The 21,723-nt window shown below is 50.7% G+C and overlaps 1 protein-coding gene across 3 annotated transcripts in view; it reads right to left on the bottom strand.

Moving 5' to 3' along the window:
• HS3ST4 (heparan sulfate-glucosamine 3-sulfotransferase 4) overlaps positions 1-15,829 on the bottom strand; it is a 73,467-nt gene extending 57,638 nt beyond the window's left edge. For all 3 annotated transcript variants that reach the window (XR_014318517.1, XR_014318518.1, XM_082772372.1), the window contains exon 1: positions 14,995-15,829. Coding sequence is in view for 1 of the 3 variants with exons in the window: in XM_082772372.1 (XP_082628498.1) it covers positions 14,995-15,638 (644 nt within the window). In the remaining 2 variants the exon portion in view is untranslated. The remainder of the gene's footprint in view (positions 1-14,994) is intronic.
• Positions 15,830-21,723: the final 5,894 nt, after the last annotated feature.

Below are 21,723 nucleotides of genomic sequence, written 5' to 3'. Positions count from 1 at the left end.
ACTGCCTTTAATCTCTCCCCTGCCGTAAGCCCGGAGCGGGTGTGCTCAGCGAGCTGCCAGGTTCTCCTTCTTCCTTAAGCTCTTTCTTTTTCGTCTTTCATTTCTAAATCTTATCTCCAGGTAAAGAGGGTATTTGATGGGATCAAAAGGTGACCTTTAACAAGGTTAGCAGAGCCTCAAATAATATCCTGCAAGTTCACGCACACTCGAGCATTAAAGGGAATGCTTTTCTGATCTCATGTTCCTCAGTGGAAAAGTTGTTTCACAAAGATCTCTGCTAAAAGTCCATGCAGAGCACTGAGGAAACTTTCTCAAAAAAACAACACCTAGAGTTAGGCACAGATTGTCCTCCAGCTTCTGAGAAGGTAATCATTAAAAACTTCTGAGGTATTTCTCTGCTAACATTTCCCAGCTTCTTGCCAATTTCCTGGGTCTAGACAGCTGAACATCTCGCATCTCTCACTTATCCAAACAAAATCACTCAAATGCATCTTAAGAGAAGCGTGGCTGTCACAGACAGGGGTCAGGCAGAAGCAATCAGGACCCTTGGAGGCGATCAGCGGACTGGAAATGCATCCAAACGGAGCCAGATGGGGACAGCTGCTGCAGGAGGCGGTGGCGGCACGGAGTCCCCCCGGCGCGGTGCCTACCCACGGCCAGGAGGATGGGGCTGGGGGAGCCCATGTGGGCCTCCAAACGAGGCTGGTGGTGGCGAGGCCCTTCCCAAGGAGACCGGGTCCCAGCTGATCGCTGCCCCCTTGCCACGACAAGCACCGTTTGGAGACGCTGCAAGCCAGCGGTGGTAGGACCCCGTGCCACCGGCACGGTGAGGGGCTGTGCACGGGCTGCCGGTCCATGCCGGAGCTGGCCAGCGCCTCCACATGTGGCAGGGCGCCCAAAGCGAAGCGAACAGACGGGGGTGGTAGGCGGATGGGGATGATTACCGGCGTTAATCATTTCCGTGCCGCCGTACACGAGCACAGCAGCGCAGCCCGGTCCGCTCTGCTGCCAAGCGCCGCACACGGGCGTCGTGGCAGACCAGGGCTTGGCGACTGCCCGCAAGCTGCCCCCTCAGCACGGCTCGGCCCACCCGCAGCCAGACCCCCGTGTCCCTGCACTAGGGCGAGGGACAGGGGAGGCTGACTCCCACAGCCAGCCTTGTCCCGCACACGCATCCCCCAGGAATGCCAGGGCCACCCCAGAACGGCCAGCAGGCAAGGGGCTGAAACGCCTTACTGCTCCTTTGAGACCCGGGCTCCACTTGTTTGCAGACTGAATTCCCAGAAGCCGAGGCTTTTTACTAGTGGATCTGCTGTAGAACCATGTTATTATAGATTGCAAGTTCCTTAAAGGTCAGATAACACAATACAATTGAATCATATTAGCGAGCATACCGACTTGGTATTTTACTAAGAAAACCCATAAAGCAGATTGTTTGTTGCAGAGAAACACAGGTTGTATAATAAAGTCAGCGTAATTGTCTCCAGAAACAAACAATCAGTTTACAAGAAAAAAAACTCCCTGTAATTGTGGGTCCTCTGTGCAGCTGCTGTCAGAGCAAGGCACTGGGAGGATATCGAGTGCAGATATTGCAAGTATGTATTTTACAATTTAGGTTACAGTACCTAAATGCATTGCAGAAGACCTAGTAGGGAAATAAACAATTTCCAAGTGTATTGTTGAGAGACAAATATTCAATACTTCATTTAATGTATGGTTTGCAGTTAGTGGTTAATCTAAGACAATGCAGAGCGAGCCATGTTTCACACTGCTATTAAGGAAATGCAGAATTGATTGTGAGAATGATTGAAGATTTCTAAAGAGCACAATTCCCAAGTCAGTGATGACCCCTCCTTTTTTTTTTTTCCTAATTTGTGTGTAATCTACTCAGACAAATGCTTTTATCGCATTTATTTCCTTTCCAAGTTACAACCTGTGTGATTAATTACTTAACTGTGCAGTCCTGGTTACCCTGCTGTACTGTCTAATTTTTCTTCCTTTTAAAAAGGTTTTCTACCCCAAACAGACATATTTCCTTTTTAAGCTCCTTTACTTCATTCCATTCAGACTTGCTGTTAATAACCTATCATATCAGCGAAAACCTACAGCAGAGAGATTTCCCCGCGACCTGCCCAAGAGCCGCCAGTGCTGCCCTTTGATTCCGCAGGTACTGCTGGCGGTGGTGGGCACAATTAGTCACCTCGTGTCCTGCTCAAGAATGGTGCAGACCTTCTCCGTGGTGAGACACGAGCCTTGGGGGAGGACAAGCACAAACCTCTCTCCAAAGCTCCCGGCGCTGGTACAGCTCCCCGCTCACGCAGCTCTTCTCAGCCGTCCACGGGCCTGGAAATTCTCATTTGGTTCTAGATTTAATCTCATAATGAAAAAGGAATTGGAACCAGTGCAACTGTTTTAAACTACCCTAGTCACAGAAAGAAGAGGAAAAGTCATTTTTAAAAAAAATTGAATACACAAAGCCACGTCGCCTTTCATCCATCTTTAATACCAGCGTCTGCTGTTAACAATCTGGATGGAGGCGATGGGGAACGCTCTGCGAGTCTGCCAGCCTCCTCCGTGCAGGGCCTAATCTCCCTTCCTGCAGCATGCCATTGTGTTCCAGCCAAACAGCAGCAAAATGCACATGAAAAAGCAATTAGATTTAAATCTGGTTTCCTCTTTCTACCTTGCCTTTCTCTTTTCTCTACTTAGATGCTCTTCAGTGTTGTAACTAATATGATTTGTGTATAGCACAGTGTGAAACAAAGATGATTTATAGGTCTGTTAGCACTACACAGCTACCTGACACCAGCACAGACCCCTGAAAGGGCACTCCAAGAGCAGATTGCTAAGAGAATTCTAGCATTCTGTATAATTATTTATGAGCTCAGCCCACATAATCACTGCTATTCCAACTCTCACAACACTTGCATGCTTTCTTTATGCCACGTTGTGCATTTTTGGGTGAAAATGCAACTACTGTCCTTGACCAAGCTCCAACGCCCTGAACACCACACATCCAGCCACTGTCAAATGCCAGCTCTATAAACTGGTGCTTAATTCAATACATTGATGTTTCAGCTCAAATTAACTTGTGTCTAAGCTAAAATAAACGTGGGTATAGTTTCTGCCTTTCATTACCAACAGCTAATGAAGGGCTCTGAGTGCTTAGGAACCATCATAAAAGACTCTATCAACAGTTTCAAAAGGCCAGCATTTTCAAGGCCACCTAGGCGACTTGGGTGCCAAAGTCATCTTTGACTGGTCAAACTTTACCTGTAGCTTCGAGACCGGCTGTGTCAATGAGGATCTGCACTAGCAAATGCCCTTCATTAATTCTTAATGCTGCCCCAAGTATATCCAGTGTCCTCATCACTTGGCAGCCCTCTCCCAGCAGAGGGGGCAGGCTGGGAGTAGAGCCTCCTCCCTTCCTTCAACATATAACAAGAAGCCAAATGAAATAATGAAACAAACTCATTTTAATGCCACAGAGGGAATTGTTTTATTGCTAAAGCAGCAAATAGAACTAATTGAATCTGCTGGAAAAAAAAACGGAGAGAAGGAAAAGAAAGGATAGGTACAGTGCACAGACAGAAAGGGCGAATTGGGGTCTGAATATTCATAGACCTGGAAACTGCAAATCCTTGAATGCAAAATATCTTCATAACTGATAACACTGCCACAGGCGATGCATGCACAGCGCTTGGAGAGAGGAAGTCTGCAATGTTTGCTTTTACCTTTTATTTTTTTTTTGAATTAATATTATGGAAGAAATCCTCTGGTTCATTAAGCCACTTTGTACCCCCTTCATAAAACATAACATGCTGAGAGCGAGCACTGCGGGCTGGTGCCGCTGCCCGTCCATGGCTGGGCTGAAGCTGCTCTTCCCAAATCACTTCCAAATCCACACGTAGTTGGCTGAACCTGCCACACGCTTTTAAACTCGCTGTTTTCAGCAAACCTTAATTTTCAGTAGCAACATATATATTAATGTAGGGGGTTCGCATTTTAATTAAGGCAGCGTACGTGTTCTTCAGTACAACACTAAGTCATCCAGCAAGAAACACGAAGGATATAAATCCTGTTAATGAAGAAGGAACTACGTATTCTGAGCTGTACATTTAAGCACCAACATACCAAATGACTGTTACACAAAGTGCAAGGGAGTACTCTAGGAGGAAGACTGGGCTAGAAATGCAATTTATGTTCCGGAGGGCCACACAGCACTCATATGGCATCATTGCAACTGCAGGCCACAAATCTGCATCCCAAAGGATCAGCAAACTAGCCTGCTGTGCCTCTACTTCTTTGCAGAGTGCCCTGGCTTGTCCTGTGCTCCCCAGCGCCCGTGAGCACCGAATGGCAGCTGCAGGACTCCTTGGAGCCACTCCTGCTGTGGGAGCCTCCTGAGCCATCCTGCATCTTGTTCGGGAACAAAGCCACTGAGCTGAACCTCCTCTGCAGAGCCACTCAGCCCCTTCCCTACCCCCAGCATTCCAAACCGCTGCCCTCTGGATGCAGAAAGAAATACATTCACTTGCCAGCCTGTGACGTGCTCCAAGAATTAGCAAAAGTTAATGGGGGGCACTAGCAGAGCCACACTGCAAAGCACCTTGTCGGCAACCCTGGGCAAGAACCTTGAGCCAGGCAGCAGACGTGCATCTGCTGTGGCACGCTGAGGTGCCCCGCAGGAGCCCTGGCCAGCAGAAATCCTGGCTCCTGAACACATTACCCTGATGGCATTCAGCAGGTTTAAACTTAAACATTAATAAGTGAGCTCCTTGAGCACTCTTGCAATGAGAAAACATTTTCTCTCCATTGACTGTATCAAAAAAAATGGCTGAAGAATTTCTGTTCAAATTTTCCAAATTACCCAGTCCATGGCAGAGACATGGATGATCTCCTGCAGAGACGACCACATCTCAAGATGAGAGTGTTTGAGAATATCATGTGGGAATGGGGTAATAATAAAGCACCTTGATGTAACTTTACCAGCAGTGGCTCTAGCAGAAAAGACTGTAATGATCTAATAACACATTTCCCCTGCTGCCATTCCAGCCTCAAGAAATCCAGAGTAGTTCGAGCCTTAAATCCATCCCAGTCTTCCTTTGTCACTAATTGTTAGGCTATTTGTATTATGCATTTTCCATACTGAGTAGACTCCAATTTCATGGTGGACTAGATTGCAGGAATGCCTCTTTTAATCTTTTTAATTCTAAAGTAGTATAGAACTTTAATATTTTCTAATCGAGTGTGCATTTACTCACATCTAACAATATCACCACAATTTAGGAGCAATAAAAGTCAAGCTACTGTCAGTATGATAAGCTTGCCGCTTTATTTCCAAAGTTCAATCAGTTAACCTAGGAGAGCAATAGCTTTCCTACAATGAGTAACGATGCAGAATAATATTTAGACAGAGATAAACCCTTTTTGCATAGGAAATTGCATTACGAGCTGCCGGGTCTTAGAAATTTTCAGCTAGCTGCGTTAGTTTACCAAGGAAGTTATTGCCTCAGGCATTTTTCTACTGTGCTTTGATTTTTTGGGGGGTTTCTGGAGGATTTAGAGCCGAGTAAGGAACTTTTATTGTTCTTGATCTAGGCATGTGTAGCACACCCAGCAGCACAGCAGCGCTCCCTCCTCCCACGCTGGCTCACATGCAGCGGGCACGGAGCAGCAGATGGGCAGAGCGGCACACGCAGCGGCCATGGCAAGGGACCAGACCTGGGCTGCGGTGGGGATGGCACAGACCGTGGCAGGGTGCCCATGGCAGAGCCCCACGCTGCTCCCCGGAACCCCCCAGCGGCTGAGGAGCTGGGATTAACGTGGTTCAGATCAGCAGCCAAGAAACCAGCTGGTAGCGCTGACAGTGCAGGCGATGCCCGCGACCCCTGGGGGAAGACCAAGCAGGGATGAAACAAAGGCCACATAAAGACCTCTGGCAGCAACGACTTCAGGACCCATGGTCAGCCACCAGCAGTTCATGAGTCATCACTCTGGATGTGAAAGGCCTGGCATGTGTTTAAACAGGTGGGACTGGAGCTAAGGAAATCATAATTAGTAACTTGCCCTGATGAGGCGGCCCCTGTAGCCCCAGGCCAGCCAGGAGGCACCTCCCCGACGCGAGCTCTCAGGAGGAGGCCCTGAATGTGGGGGTGACAGCCGAGCAGCCCAGGGGAGCTGATGGCACACCACTGAGCCCTGACTCCTTTCGGAGCTATTGCCTCCTCATAGCTGGCATTACACAGATCGTATGTTTTTGTCTTTTCCTTGACTGGGTGATCGCAGCTTGTGCTGTCAGCTGCTGAATCCAAATGCGAATTTAACACACGCTTCTGACTCTGACGTTTGCTTTCCGTGAGCGTGCTCGCCTGCTCAGCTTAATTATATGAATGTCCATCAAGAACAAATACAGAAAGGGCAGAGCTGAGGCTGAAATAAAGTTATTTGCAGATGTGGATGAACACTAATAGAAAGTATATTATATTACTGTACCCATCTCCATGCAAGATGAAAGCATCTATGTTCTAAAACAAAGGAGAGCTCTGAACTCAGGCTACCAGAGCATCGCTGCTCTACTTGGAACCAAAATGATTGCCCGCTAATAAAGGAAGGGGCCGAGTCCACTCCAGACTGGCTCTGGAGGGAATGGAAATCAGATTTTAAGCTCGAGATGTGCTACAGCAATCTCCGTAATACAAAATAAAGTCTGGCAGATAGAGTTATTTTTACCCAAAGTCAGTGCTGTTTAGGAGGTTCATGGCTTTAACTGATGTCCCCCTACTATTTCCTCTTCCCCCAGGCCTCCCTTCCTCAGTTTCTCCAAGGTACTGACGAGATTGGACCAGACAGACTCGGGGATATTTTGGGAGGATCCTATGTTACTTAGCTGTGAAATCAATTGTGAATTTTGCATCCACCCTCAGCGTTTGGCCTGTTTATATTGCCAAATAAATTCTTTAAAGAAGTACTGTACTTCACAGGAGAGCTTGTCAAGGTAAATACCTTCATTTACATAAAATGTGACTAGCAATTGAAATGTTAAAGCCATAAAGAGCAAGTTTATGATCCATCCTTGATGCTTGGATGTATAATATGACAAGGGGGAAAATAGTGTGCCTTGCAACATTTACTAAATTGGTATGTTGACTCTGGGGATGGAAATGGGAAATTTGAAAAAAATAGGTATTTTTCCCCATAAATATGAATCCTTTCCACAGCCTTCAGATACTTGCCTTTTGAATACCCTCGCTCAGCTTGGGAACAGCAGCTACCCAAACAAGCAAGCAGGCGGGAGCGTGTCGGCAGCAGCCGCAGCCCCCAGGCACCCCCACACACCAGGGTCCCAGACCAAAGCACCAGGGACCAAAGCCCCATGCTGTCCCCCTGGCCCCTCCGCCTCCCTTCTGCTCACTCCAAGACACCGTGCCGTGTTTCAGTTCGCTGAAAGCCACCGCGCCATCAGCCCCCTGAAGTCTGAGGAAGGCGGCCCCCACACACAATTATTGTTAAAGCAGAGATCCGAGGAGTAATTCCCACAACACCTCTCTTGTGGCTGGCTTCACCCCCACCTGGCTGAGAAACCCATGGGGCAGATCCTGCCCAGGGCTTTCTGCCTCCGTACCCCAGGAGCAAAAGCAGCAGAGTCACTGAGTCACTGAGTCACCACGCTCTGCTGCGGGTGAGCCTGTGCTGCTGATCTAAACAGTAATTCCTCTCTGAGATTGAAAAGACTCTTATAATTTAGGGTTTTGTTTTCAACTTTTAAAAAGGGACTGGGAACCAATTTAAACCACTTCAAACCCTAAATAATACTTTTAAAAATGTGAATTAAAGGGTAAAATGGACTGCTGCCTACTTACATACCACGGTGAAATTATAATATCCACACTTAATGCTCTGGAAAGTTTGATAGTGTACGTTCTTCACCTGAACTCAGCACTAACATTTCAGCCATTCATTCACACTCTTACCCTTCTCAATTCATTGAAACTACTTCAAGCAAAAATCATTTGAAAGAAATTACCTCTGTGTATTACACCATGAGCAGTGAGAAACGTCCCACATGAGCCTCTCCAGCCCCCAAAGCAATAAAATTTCTGCTGAAGTGCATGATATAATAACTCAGGGAAAAGAAGTCCCCATGACAACAAGAGGTAAGAGAAATCCATGAAAAGCAAAAGATTCAAACCTCTCTCAACACAAGGTGTCACCAATTTGTACTGGAATTTGCACTTTGAAAATCAAAGGCTTTGTCCATAACTTTCTCTGAGAACCTGTTGTTCCTTCACCACTAGTCTGTGCTTCTAACAGAACAGAACAAGCCTCTCTAAATCAAAAAAAAAAAAAAAAAAAAAAAAAGCAAAGCAGGGGTCAGACTCATCATTTAAAGCCATGAATGCAACCAGCTGACTCTTTGCCTTTCTCTTTTCCAAGGCAGCTGTTTTTCCCCAAGGCCTATTTTTGGATTTTCTGTAGTATCTACGTGCTTGAGTGATACTGCCTTCACACACTGAGTGAAGCTCACCAACTTTGACACTACAAATAATATTTAAACTATTAGAGGCAAAGTACTGTGGTATTTACGTAAGTGGGTTATTGAGCAAAATCCTAGAGAAACCCTACATCTTGAAGGCACAGTGCAATAGTAAGATTATTTCAGGCCTGGAGACACGCTGTGGTTCCCCCTGTGCCCTGAGGAATGCTCCAAGAGCCATCGCAAGCCTCACCTCTGCCTGGCTCGGCTGTTTTTCTGAGCCTTGGTTTCCCTCCAGGCCTTCTGAGCCTTGGCGTCCCTGCCCTGGGAAGTGCCGAGCTGCCCCAGCCGCAGGGTCCCTGCCCACCACGAAGGAACAGGAGCGAGCGGCGGGGGAACACGGCCCCCAGCCTCCAGGCTGCCCCCGAGCTGCAGGCTCCGAGCAGGGCGGGCAGGCTGCGGCAGGCGCCCGGCTGCAGGTGAGCACCTTGCAGCAGGACACCTTGCAGCAGGAGGCAGGAGCAGCCAGCCGGCAGCTGTCCCCTGCCAGTGCGTTGTCCCTCGCACTTATCTCGAGCTCTTTGCGAGAAGGAGCGAGCGCAGCGTGGCGAGGCTGGGTGCTGAAAGCCGCTGCCATTCCCATGGCTACAATCAAGTAGCCTGTGGTTAGCCATCATCAGGTGATAAAACACTGCAAAGAGGCCTGATTTATTTCCGCATCCCACCCCTAGATCTGAAACAGAGCAGAAAAGCTTGGAGAAACTGCTGACAAACACGGGTGGCGAGCGGGCTCCCCTGGCACAGGGAAGGGGCAGAGGCCGGGTGCTGGCACACGGTGGGTTCACCCTGGTAGCTCTGGGTGCAGAAGAAAATCCAAGCCAATGATGCCGGCCTCTCTCCAGCCTCCAGAAGGGTGAACTGCAGGGACAGAGTAACGGGCAGCCTGGCCCTCTTCTCACAGCTGCCAGCCCACAAGTGAGGACAGCACCATCAGCTCTGCTGAGAGCTGGGTGCCGGCTCTGCCAGGGCTTAGCAGATGTGAAATGGACAAAGTACTGAAAGAGCTATGTTACATGGAAATACTGGTGCAGTCTTCAACCCTGATAAATCTCAATATATTGGATCCCCAGAGGTGGGAGGGCAGCTGAGTCACTACATTTCAGCAAAAGCCAACTCACAGCAGGTCCCAGACAGAAAAAAAAAAGTTAAAAAAAAAAAAAATCGATACACTTTCCCTAAGTTACCAGAAGTGCAGAGGGCACAGTACACCAGGAAGGCCTTTTACTGAGAAACACAGCAGCTGCCAGGCATCTGCAGTGGTGCCCGTCATTAGAAGCAAACCCCAATCTATCCTGCCACTGTAGGTGTTCCTGGAGTGCCCATCAGCGCAGAATGGCAGCACTGATGGAAGCGGTTTGATTTTCTGAATATCCTGAACGGATCAGAGTGGCATGAGTATTACCCAGCAACACAATTACATCTCACAGCAAGGCTTACACTGCATGAGGCCACGGCCAAAACGGCCCCGAGCTACTGCTGTCCAACAGCTGCTAAGGGATGCTGGAAGGGGGTCTCATCGCACATCCTTGGGCGCTTCCAGTGCCATTTCTGCCGGCAGCTGTGGCGGCGAGGGCACAGCACTCTGCAGCAGGATCAGCTCCTGTACAGCCTCCACAGAGGAGGCTGTGCCACACCAGCCTCCAGATGACAGCAGGAGGGAGATGAGACCGCAGGCAGCGCCCCAGGAGGAGCGGAGCCTGTTACAGGGATAACCATGCATGACAGCAGCTTCCCAAATACAGATGAGTTTAATGTCCACAGGGACATGACAGAGCGTTGGCTCCCCAGCCACAGCCAGCTGCTTCTTGAAACTGCTGGCTCAAGAACACGTTTATTCTTGGGAAAAGAGCTCCCTGTCATGGTATTCATCATTTGTATGAGGGTAGTTGCTTACAGAGTAACACACCGGCCTGACTGTTATGGAGAACACAAAAAAAAAAAAAAAAAAACCACCATACAAAACAGACAGGCAGTGAAAATAGCATTAGACATGCAAACCATTTCATTGCTTGTCATGGTGACTGCTCCCTGCAGTGGCTGCAATGGGACTACTCCACGCATAAAGCTACACCCCGTATAACTGCTTAGCATGTGGAAGCCTGGGGCAGAGTAACAGGAACGTGGTCTAATTACAGAGACTTTGCCGCAGCTTCTTGGGGAAGGCTCCACTGAGAGGGAGGCAACGAGCAGAGCAACGTGCATGTACACAAAGAATTTAACTCCTGAGGTGAGGTTTTGGAATAACCTTCAAATCAGTGAACCTCAGATGTCCAAATGTAAGTTAACCACTATCAGACATTCTCTTTGCTTTATGGACATCATATTTTTGTTGAAACTACAAAATTGACTGTTATGAATCCTCAATTTTCTGCTAAACATTGGATGTCCAGATAGCCTTCAAAATGCAAACGGAAGGAATTGAACCATCTCCCATTCCTGAGCCTGCAGGCTGACGGAGCTGGTGGTCTGAGTCCTGGACTGTCCTATTCAGTGAGCCTGGGAGATGCTGAAAGTGCTAAGATCTTCTCTTTTGGTCATTCACACAAGCAGAGCAACCCAGCTAAGCACCGTCTGTTCAGGCTACTTCTCCCTCCCCATGCACTGCGAGCCTCAGCCCCGTGTTCCCTGACACCTCCAGACTGCAGGTGTAAAGCGATCCCAGGGCTCACACAGCTGGCAGAGGGCAGGGCTGTGCGAAGCCAGCAGGACCAGGATCACCTCCTGCTTCCCTCCAGTTAAAGCTGCCCAGGACCACGCTGACCAGCGGGGCTCTGCTGCAGCCTCCAGGTCCTGCCCTCACTTACGCTGCCTCTCCAAGCTGGCTCAGCACACACCAAACTGAGGCTTCCAGCACTACAAGGTGACAAATCTGTCCGAGGGTCAGACACCGTGGGCAGCTGGCAGTTCCCTTTATCCACAAAATCCTCTTGTGCTCATTTGCAGTTTTTTCTTGGCCAGGCAAGGAACTCGGGCATATCCTGGATGCTGCTTCAGTTGGTAATGAGCATTTGTAGGTGTAAGCTAACTTCCTTTACTGCTCAGAGGCCTCTAAGAGCTTCCCCCTTGTTCTGGTGCCCTTACTGCACTCTCAGACAAGTCCCTCAATTCGTTTCCAACTGCAGGACAGCTCAGGGCAGAGCTCACAGCGTGGGAGGTGCCCATGGAGGCAGGAACATCGCGCTGGGGAGCACGTCACCCACGCAAGCACCAAGGGCTTGCCCGGTGCCTGGGCTGAAGGGGCAGCGGGCACAGCCCTGGGCGTGCTGGGGGCACACAGACACTCAGGCACTGACTAAAACCAACTGCAGTTTGACAGGGAACAACGGCACATCCTGTGCTTTAGAAGGAAGGAGAGCGTGGTAGTCACCAGTGACTTCCCAAGGAAAGGCAGATAAACTTGCCAGAACCTGACATGTCCACAGTGGGACAGACTTGTGGTGTGCCATAAGGACAGTGTCAGCCTCCATTGCCCAAGGTGGTACTTACTGCCAGCTAACGGGGTCCCAGACTTGAAAGAGAACTGAAGATATGCAAGGAATACATACACCAGATATAAGTAATGCCACACTGTTAACAAAATAAATGGTTAAAAGTCACTTCCACCTACCCTTCTACCTTCTACCTTTAATAGCAGTCAAGTTAATTTAATAGTAGTCAAATTAAAATCTACATTAAGAAAAAAAAAACAAACGAGGTTATCAACAAAAGTTAATGCACATCAGGTATTAGGTGCAGCTTAAAGAAAGTTCAATCACTGAGCTGTGCTTCAGACAGACAAACATTAAGATGTATAGAGTCACAAATTGGAGTCACACAAACAATGCTGGCAGCATAGCACAAAACAACCGAAACAAGCCTTGAACTCAGTTTGCAACAGTACATGTGTAGGAAGACCGGTTCTGTAATTTCTACATAAACTTTGACTGCAGAGTTAAAGCAATGACAAACAGCACAGCTTTTCCTAAAGGTTACCAGGAAAACAGAACAGACTGCAGAGAGCTGGTGTAACAGGCTTCCCAACACCGCACCATCCAACACACAGAAAGCTGTATTTTGCACTAACTTCAGCCTCTGAACACTGTCCTGAGACAGATCCTGGACACAGTGCTTACGGTTGACCTCAAGGCAGAAGAAACCCAAATACGTTGGACACACACAACAGAACTGGTAGCCTTTAGGTACCATCTCCATTTCACACATGGAAAAACTAAGGTGAGGAAGTTGCTGCAAGACCAGCCCTTAGCTGTATTAACAGCAGTTGGACTAAATGATAAGCCTCTCTTCCCAACCCTGCTGGACTACCCAAAGCCATTCTCAGAAGTGAATGAGAAAGCAAGGAACACTGAGACGGATATTTCCTTATTTCATTACACATGAAAAATGAAACTCAACCATATTAAAAACTAACAGCTTATAGTTCATAAAAGGAAGTGTTATATGTGTAATGTAAACAATTGATAAAAGTCACTGTAAGGAGATGCTGGTATAAACACTTCAATAGCTGTCTTTTTTTATTTTTTTATTTTTTTTAATAATAGGCATTTCCATTGAAAGGAAAAGTCTCCAGTTACTCTACCTGGTACACAGCTGCAAGCAGTCAGCCTTCTTAGTGCACCCAGTTAATATCAGAGAGGGTCAGGAAGAAATTCTTGTGAATGTGGGTGGCGATCCCCCCCCCATGCTCTGCAGCTCTGTACAGCATGGAGCAGGGCAGCCTCCTGATCTGCCACAACGCGACCCACTAGCACAGCTCAAGGCGAAGGCAGCCTGTGGCTCCTGAGGGCCGGTGACACCGTCACCTGCTACCTTGTTCCAGCAAGGCTGAAAAACTTTTACAAGGAGAATGGAAAACAATGCTGTCTGTGAAGATGGGATCAGGTTAAATAATCAGGGCAAATGCTCAGGGCCACAGTGACAATTAAAGCAGCCAAGTCATTTATTTATCCCCTGACCAGAGAATCCATCCTCCAGCCCTGCCAAGGAAGCTCGCAAACCAGCTCTGACCCACTCTTTTCATCTTACACCTCTCTACCAGAGCAGCACATCACTAGCGCTGGAAATCAGCTAAGCAGACCATAGAGCTACTGCAGAGATGAAAAATTTCAATGCTTTCTGTAAGCGAAAACATGTGTGCACCGTATACTCCAGGAGAGGAGTTGCACCCACACTCTAGCCCTTTTCTTGTAGCACGATTTTAAAGATGAAAAAGCAGCTGCTTGCCATATTCTGTGCTTGATCTTCTTCTACCGATTTTGAATAAAACCAAACCCATCTATATGCAAGTCTCTAGCCTCTTCCAGCAAATTTTCTACACGTATTTTTCAAGGCAAAGCTTTCCTGCAGAAAAACAAACAGTAAAAAGAAAAAAGACCACGTCTGAAATTATTGTATTAATATAAATAAAATGACGTTAGTCAACCTTTTATTCTTTCCCCATGTTGGTACAGAATACTAAAAACACTCTCAGAAACTAACATACTTTCAGAGTGCTGATCTCCACTTTACTGAAGTCCCTCAAGAAAATCCCTCAGCATTTTAACAAAGCCAAGTGGATGCTACACCAAGTATTATGAGGACTTGGCTTCCACAATTTCTGTAAGAAGTTGCCTAGAGTTCCTCAGATTTGCATGCAGTTCTCATGAAAACTGTGTACACTAATGAAGAGCATCCAGGTAACCCATGCAGTAACCAACTTGCAGCCCTGGTATAATTCCTTCTTGATTTTCAGAACACACATCCAGCAAAGATGCAGAACTTCATCTGCTTAACCACAGACTGCTTCTTGGAAAGAAATTAGTATGGGTTTCTTTTGACCATAAACCGGAGAACCACGGTAATTCGCAAGCTACACTAACATGCTACATTCTTTTTAGCTTAAGACTAAAAAGAAAAAAAAAAGGAAAAAAAAAAAAAAAAAAAGCCAGGGGGGGAAGAGAAAACCAAAACACAAGCAACAAAACCCCGAGCCCTCACAATTCATTGATTTGCTAAACCTGCCAAGGCAATTAACGCTTCCTTACTGCAGTTCAGGGTTTTCTAGTAGTCAGAACTTTTAAGATTCCCTAAAAACGTTACGCTATCAACATTCAGAGGTTTTTTCACGAATAGAATTAAACCTTGTCAACGGAAAACAACTTTCTGACGTGGAACTTGTTGAATAAAGAGTACATCTCATTTGCGAGGTGCAGCATGCAGCGCGCACCAAAGCGGGCATCCCCGTCCACTTCAGCACCCGCAGCAGCCGCCGGCACAGCCCCCGCTCCTCTTCCTTTCGGCAGCTCCGGACCCGTTCCGACGTGCCCAGCACCGGGCGCTGCGCTGTGCCCCCGGGCAGGGCCGCGACACCTCCCGCGGCTCCTGCCCCTCGGCCACGGCCCCGCACCGAGGGAGCTGCAGCCGCGCGCCCCTCGCCCGCCGGGACCCTCGGGGGCCCCGGGACCTCCCGTCCCGGCCCTCACCTGTACCACTCGAGCCCCTTCTCGTAGTTCCTGTCGAAGAAGTGCGGCTCGGTGCCCACGGCGCGCACGTCGGGGTGCGCGCGGATGGCCTCCAGCAGCGCCCGCGTGCCGCCCTTCTTCACCCCGATGATGAGGGCTTGCGGCAGCCGCTTCTCGCCGTAGTCCGGCGTGGTGCTGCCGCCGCCGCCGCGGCTGCCCGGGCTGCCGGCCCGGCTCAGCTCCTCGTCCGTGGTGCTGGACTCCTGCGGGTCCCTCTCGAAGGCTCCGCTCTGCGCCGCGATCGCCTCCCCGGGGGCCAGCGGCGTCCGCGGCCAGGCGCCCGCCGCCGCCGCTTCCCGGCTGCCGTTGGCGGCTCGCGTCGGGGCGGCGGAGGCGGCGGGGGCTCCGGTGCCGGCCGGAGGGCTGCCGGCGGAGCGCGGGGCCGCCGAGCCGGGCGGCGCGGCCGGGGAGCGCGGGGCCGCGGGGGCCGCCGTGCCGGGCAGCGCGGCCGGGGAGCGCAGGGCGGCCGGGCCGGCGCCCCCCATGAGGCTGTAGCACAGGTAGGTGAGGCAGAGCGAGAGGCTGCACATGCAGAGCAGCTTCCGCGCCGGGGGCACCTTAGAGCCGCGCCCGCCCGGCACCCCCGGCTGGGCGGGGGGGGACATGGCTGCTCCCCGCTCCTCGCCCCGGGCACCGGGCGCACATGGTGTCAGCCGCCGCCCGGCCGCCCCGGCCGCATGGGGCGCCGCCGCCCTCCCGCCCCGCCGCCGCCGCCGCGGGGGGGGAGCCCCGCATGGCACGCTCGCCGCCGGCCCCCGCCGGGCACCGGGGCGCCGGGACTCAGCGCGGCCGCGCGCCGCCGCCGGCCCCGCACTGTTGCCGCCGAGTTGCGGCCGCGAAACTTTGTGCCGGGTGGGCGGCGAGATGCGCGCTCCCGCGCCGGGAGGGGAGGGGACGGCCCGCCCCCGGCCCCGCCGCCGCGCCGGGAGCGCGCCCGGCCCCGCCGAGCCCGGGGGGGGGGGGCAGTGGCCGCTCGGCACCGGGGGCGCCGCCTCGGGCAGCTCGGTGGGTTCCCCCCCCTCCCCGGCTGGCAGCCGGCATCCCCCGGAGCCCCCGCCGCGTGCCTGCGCCCCCGGCCCCGCGGGGGGTGCGTGCCGCCGGCCGGGAGGCAGCGCTGCTGTGCGCGCCCCCCTTGGCCTCGGCAGAGCCACGCCGCAGCCCCTGGCCCCTGCGTGCATCCCAGCGGGTCCCCCAAAACGCACTCCGTAGTGGCAGCCCCTCGGCCCGGTGCCCCCAGCCCACGGCCCCTGCCCGAGTCTCCCGGCTCCCCCACGGCTCCTCCGGGAAGCGCCTCTCCCGCACAGCCCCTCGCAGCTGGCCGCGTCCCCGGGCCCCGTCCCTCCGGGCAGAGCGCGGGGGCTCCGCGGGGACGGCTGCTGGCACCCGGGGAGAGGCGAGGGGAGGTGAGAGCCCACGGCAAGGGGCAGGCAGCAGCTGGTGTGCGGGTGCAGCAGAGCCGAGGGCCCTGGGGAACACGGAGGACCCACGGTTTAGGTGCCAGGAGCTGCACCGCCCGGCGAGGCTGGCCACAGCGCTCAGCCAGGTGTCCCCAGCCTTGGTGGCACAGGATGGGCCCGACAGAGCCTCCCTCCTCACAGCTTTTCCGGATCTGCCACCGTCTCTTCCCAGCTGAGCATTTCAGCACTTCCCACCTCCAGTTCTCAGCTTTGGCTTCAGCAAGGATTTTGTGAGGGGAAGAAATGCATTAATGTCTTTCAGCCCCCTCCTGCCCCTCATTCTGGGGTCTTCTGGGTGTCTCCCTCACAGGTATTGCACTAGGGCATTGGGCACCTTGCAGCTCTTGATGTGTGGACCATCTCGGCCCCTCTCCGCAGGGCAGTGCTGGTATTGCCATGGTACAGAGGTCAATGGAGGTACCCGGTCATTTGCTAAAGCCCTCACAGGTGAACGAGCAGAAATGTAACCCCTTGCACACGCTGTCCCCAAAGCACCAGCACCATCTGGATGCTGCAGATTACCAGCAGAGCCAGCACCTGATCTGGGTGACAAAAGCTGTGGAGATGCTGCATGTTAACCCTCCTACACGAGGGCCACAGCTGGGCTTCTGAGCAAGTGTTAGGGAACTGCAGACTCCAGCAGGGTACATTTCTAGCCTCATGTGGCTGTGAGTTCTGGGTACCTCATCCTGCCAGCGAGCAGAAGGCGTGCTTGGAGGCAGTGACCCTTCTCCACCCATCTCCATGTGGGGATCTGCAGAGCTGCGCGTCCTGCCGTGCAGGGGAGCTCTGGGCACGGGCAGGCTGGGCTAGAGCTGGCTGAACTCCCTTGTGCTTCCCCAGCTGATGAGCTGTGGCCTGGATTTTGCAGGGGAAGTCCAGGGTTTGCTCCAAGTCTTGCTGTTGCTTTGTGAAGCTCAGCAGGGAACACCTCAGAGCAACACACCATTGGAATCTCAGCTGTGCTTGATCTCATGGCAAAAGCAACATTTGAAAAAAAATATTGAGTGCCAATATTAACTAGATACTGAGTGCTGGGAAAAAATATTCATCAAATAAGATGAAGAGCAGACTTTCCCCATAATGAACAAAAGCTCAATGCTGCTCTCAGCTGGACATGTGTTCTCTCTGTGCAGTTCCAGTTCCGATAGAGATTATTCCTTTATAATATATTTTTTATGGTACACATGAGACCTCTGAAATGCAGCGTCTTGTGTCCTGTAAATCATTTCCTGTAACTAGTGGATTCCTTTTCAACTGCATTACAGTAATGTGAATGTTAAGGGACTAACCTGAGCTGGCAGCAGTCTCACATCCCCCCCTCCCAGCCTCCTCCCCTCGTACTGCCAGGCAGCCAGCGGCTGGTGCCCTGGGCTGCCCCCGAGCTCCGCGGAGCCAAGTGGGGAGGCACACGGTCCCCACCTGGGACAGGCAGAGCCCACGGAAAGGTTCCTATGAATTTAATGATCAGACATGAACCTGAAGTGAGAACCCAGAGTAACTGCAGCTTGGGTCGCTGGGCAGGGGAGCATGTGCTGCAGCACTGGGGACAGGCTCGTGTTCTCAGGAAGCCCTGGGCAGCACGGGTTCACTCTGCTGCTCTCTTCAGCTCATCTGTATGTTCTATATGTCACATGGCTGTTATAAATATAGATCTACCCTGAGAGGAATCCTCCTCATACAGGAGATACATTTGTTTGGAATTGGAGAATCCACCGAGCATCTAGTGAAGTCAGTAAAGCTGCTCTCAAGCTTGCCAATTCATGCTAATGCCATTAGCCCTGCAGATTCAGGACTTTCCTTTATGACAACACATCTGTGTGAAAAACACACCAAACAACATTGGCTAACAGTAGATAACAAACCAGTTCAGTGGGGTGACCTATTCTCACTATGCAAGAGTGTTTCCCTTCCCTCTTTCCTTGAAAAAGGAATTGTTTGGAATTGAAAAAAACCTTTTCAATTCCAAACATATAAGATGAACCTCAAAACAGACACCATTTAATGAAGTCACAGTGCTTTGGTCTTTCTTGTACCAAGCACACATCTAAAACACAGTGCTTAGCAATATGCCCTGGTCTGACATCCTAGCGTCTCTTCTCCTGTGATGTGCTGCGCAGAAGACTAATAGGATTTGCAGGCAAATCATACGTAACAGAAAGAATATTTCTTCTTGGGCACCAGCTTCCAGCCCAGAGGAAATTTTACAACCAGAATGTAAAGCCCTCTAAAACAAGTGGTTTAGCCTTAAATACCTGCTGCCTGGGCTCTGGCTCTTTTTATTCATCATAAAATGTGTATTTCTCCAGCATGGATGTCAAACGCATCCATGAGCAGATCTGAGTGTTATCCAAGCGTCTGCTGGTGTTTGGCGAGTGGATGCAATAGGAGCTGATGGAGTGTAACACTTTATTTGACAGTTCTGTTTTTAAAGGCTCATGTATTTACACTGCATACCTGCACACTTCCATTCACATTCGTTAGCCGCAGGAGTGTTTCCCAAGCGTTCAGAAACATCCAGTCCAGCTGCTGCTGTTAGCCCCACCTGGGAGTTGCCAGGACAGGTCAGCATCCACCTAGTTCCCTCCCCGTATTATGGCAGGGATCGAGACTGGTTGCTTTGGAGGCAGGTGGAGGAATCTGGTGGGTGTCCATGGAGCAGCCTTTGCTCGGGTGCGGTTTCCTTTCAGCCCCCCTGACAGGCTTTGTGTGACTCGTGGCTGCCCCAGCCTGCGGGACCTGCCTGTGGCATTCACCTCCAGAGGCTGAGCGGCGCTGGGACTCATGCTGAGCTCTGGGTTGTGGGGACGTGTGGCAAGAAGTCCTGGCAGGCAGCTGGGAACGCTTCCCTGCACCAGCTGGGAGGGCTTGACTCTGCACGTACTAAAGGCAAAACTCTAAGCAGAGTGTTTTTTCCCCACATAATAGACTGGGAAGCCCCTTTGGAGGTGTTGCTGTGTCTGCCGTCAGCACAAGGGACTCGCGCCTGGTGGGTACCATGCAAGGCTGATGCCTGGCTCGTGAAGGGGAAGCAGGGAGTTTTGAGGAGCACTCCGAGGCAGGAAAGGGTGAGGTCTGGCTGGTGGTTAGTGTGGAATTGTCTACTATTCTCATCACTTCTTCTCCAGGAAGATAAATCGGGAGTGGGATAGGGGAGAGCCAGACCCCAGGGACAACCTCCAGACCGAAGAGCCTGTGCGAGGGACCTGGGCACACTTAGCCACGTGAAAGGAAGGCTGGGGAGCATATGCCTGCTGTCTGAGTGCAGTGCACAAGCAGATGAACACCGAGGAAGGAGGAAAATGGCCTCAGATAACAGGCGGTGCTGGCACAAAAACAAATAGGTATGAATTGGCACAAATACATTTTGGCTGGAAATTAAATAGTTTCTAACTGTGGGAGAAGTGTTGTTCTGGAACAGATTCCTGAGAGAAGTATTGGGGGCAAGACATGCAATTAGTTTTAAGATTGAGTTTGAAATGGACTTTATAACATGGTTGCCAGCAATTGCAGGGAAATGGGATTTGATGGCCCAAGCTGTCCCTTCCAGTTCTACGCTCCTGTTGTGATTCACAAGCCGAGAAGAAGACCTCTGACAAGAAAGGGCTCTTTAATCTATCAGATAAAGGCTTAACAAGGCTTGTTGATGGGAGGCTGGATGTAGACACATCTGAGTGAAGTGAGTAGCGTGCATTTTTAACAAGTACGGTAATTTACTTTTGTTATAATTTGTGAAGGGATATGGCAATTACCTGCCTTGGAATACTTCATTCTGAGGCTGGAAGAACTTTAAAGGAAATGATCCTGCTGGACCAAGCTATAAACTGGGGATGTGGTTCCTGCAGAAAAGTCTCTGGCCTGTGAATCTCTACACGCTACTATCCCAGTTACCGCTTCTGTTAATAAGTAAGCTTTTACAGATTATCACCTTTACTTCCAGGCTTTTGCAAACATTTTTTCAATATAATAATTCCTAGAAATATATTTTTCAGAACACCTCAAAACTTCCATGATTTTTCTTCATTATTTACCTGTCAGCAGAAGCAGTGGAACACCTTGAAATGAGGTAGATTAATTCATACGGAGCTTTACCTCCCTCAGGGAATGAATGAAGTCTGTAAATATATACTGAATAGAAAATAAACAGTAAAAATGCAATGTCATTTAAACTCTAGTCCAAGAAGGCACTCAAGATGTTTTTCGGTGGCATTCCACAATGTCAAAGCATTTTTCCATTCATGGAGACAGCTTCAGGTTTAGACTAAATGCCTGTTCTGACAGCATTTAGCACTTGCTCCTGTGGTCTAAACTGTAGATCCTAGGAACCTACATCCACCTTTGCCACCTACAGTTAACAAAAGGTGGAAGAACAGCATCTCTGAGCAAGGTGCTCGGAAACCAAATCCCCCGTTTTACTGATGCATCATTACAGCTGCTATAAAAAAGGGAACACGCTGGAGCTCTCTCAGACTCGGAAAAGTGTATGTGCAGTGAATACGTGGCCTGTGATTTATACAGTGAATAGTTCTGAAAAGGCTGAAGCCAGAGGGAGAGCCATTTTGTCTGAGAGGTGTATGCTGGCAGGAGGCAAGAGAAGAGGTTAGACAAGGGACAGTCACAGGTGACACGTGCACAGGAAGGAACTAGATGTCCCTTCAAGGTCCCACCAGCCCTTAAAGCCTCTTTCTGTACAGTCTGTAGGGCCAAAGATTGTAAACCCCCGAGGCCCTGCCTGTATGTGTGATCGGACGGGTGGTGGCAAACAGCTGGGGGAAGCAGGGGCTTCTGTCCGTTTTAGTTTCTGCTGTAGCTGTTTTGATAAACCTGCCCTTCGGAAACAGCTGTGAAAAGACTGAAGCCGGGAGTTTTCCTTCCATTGCTAAATACCTGAATTACTTATCCACCCCCTCCAATCCTTCCTGGGCATGCAGTGGTGGGGCTCTCCACTCCTCCCCCTTGCTTTTCCTACAAGTCTGCCCTTGCTCGTCTCCACCGAGCAGCCCGCTGGCTGCCTGGATCTGCGCAGCATGTGAGCAGAGCCGGCCTTGCTTCTCTTCGGCGGAGAGCTGGTGTGCAGGAGGCAGGGATGGAGAAACACAGCAGCTGCAGACACCAGGCTTGCAGCATGCCCAGCCCTGGGGCCTCTGCCACCTGTGTCACCAGTGCCGCAGTTTGGAGGAAAAGCATGTGCCAAGTGCTGGCAGAGCCCCCTGGAGACACAGCCCAATGCCGT

Source organism: Aythya marila, assembly GCF_965140915.1.
Source record: "Aythya marila genome assembly, chromosome: 15".
NCBI lineage: Eukaryota > Metazoa > Chordata > Aves > Anseriformes > Anatidae > Aythya > Aythya marila.
The sequence above is the reverse complement of the archived record's forward strand: the minus strand, read 5'-3'. Positions and strand labels throughout refer to the sequence as shown.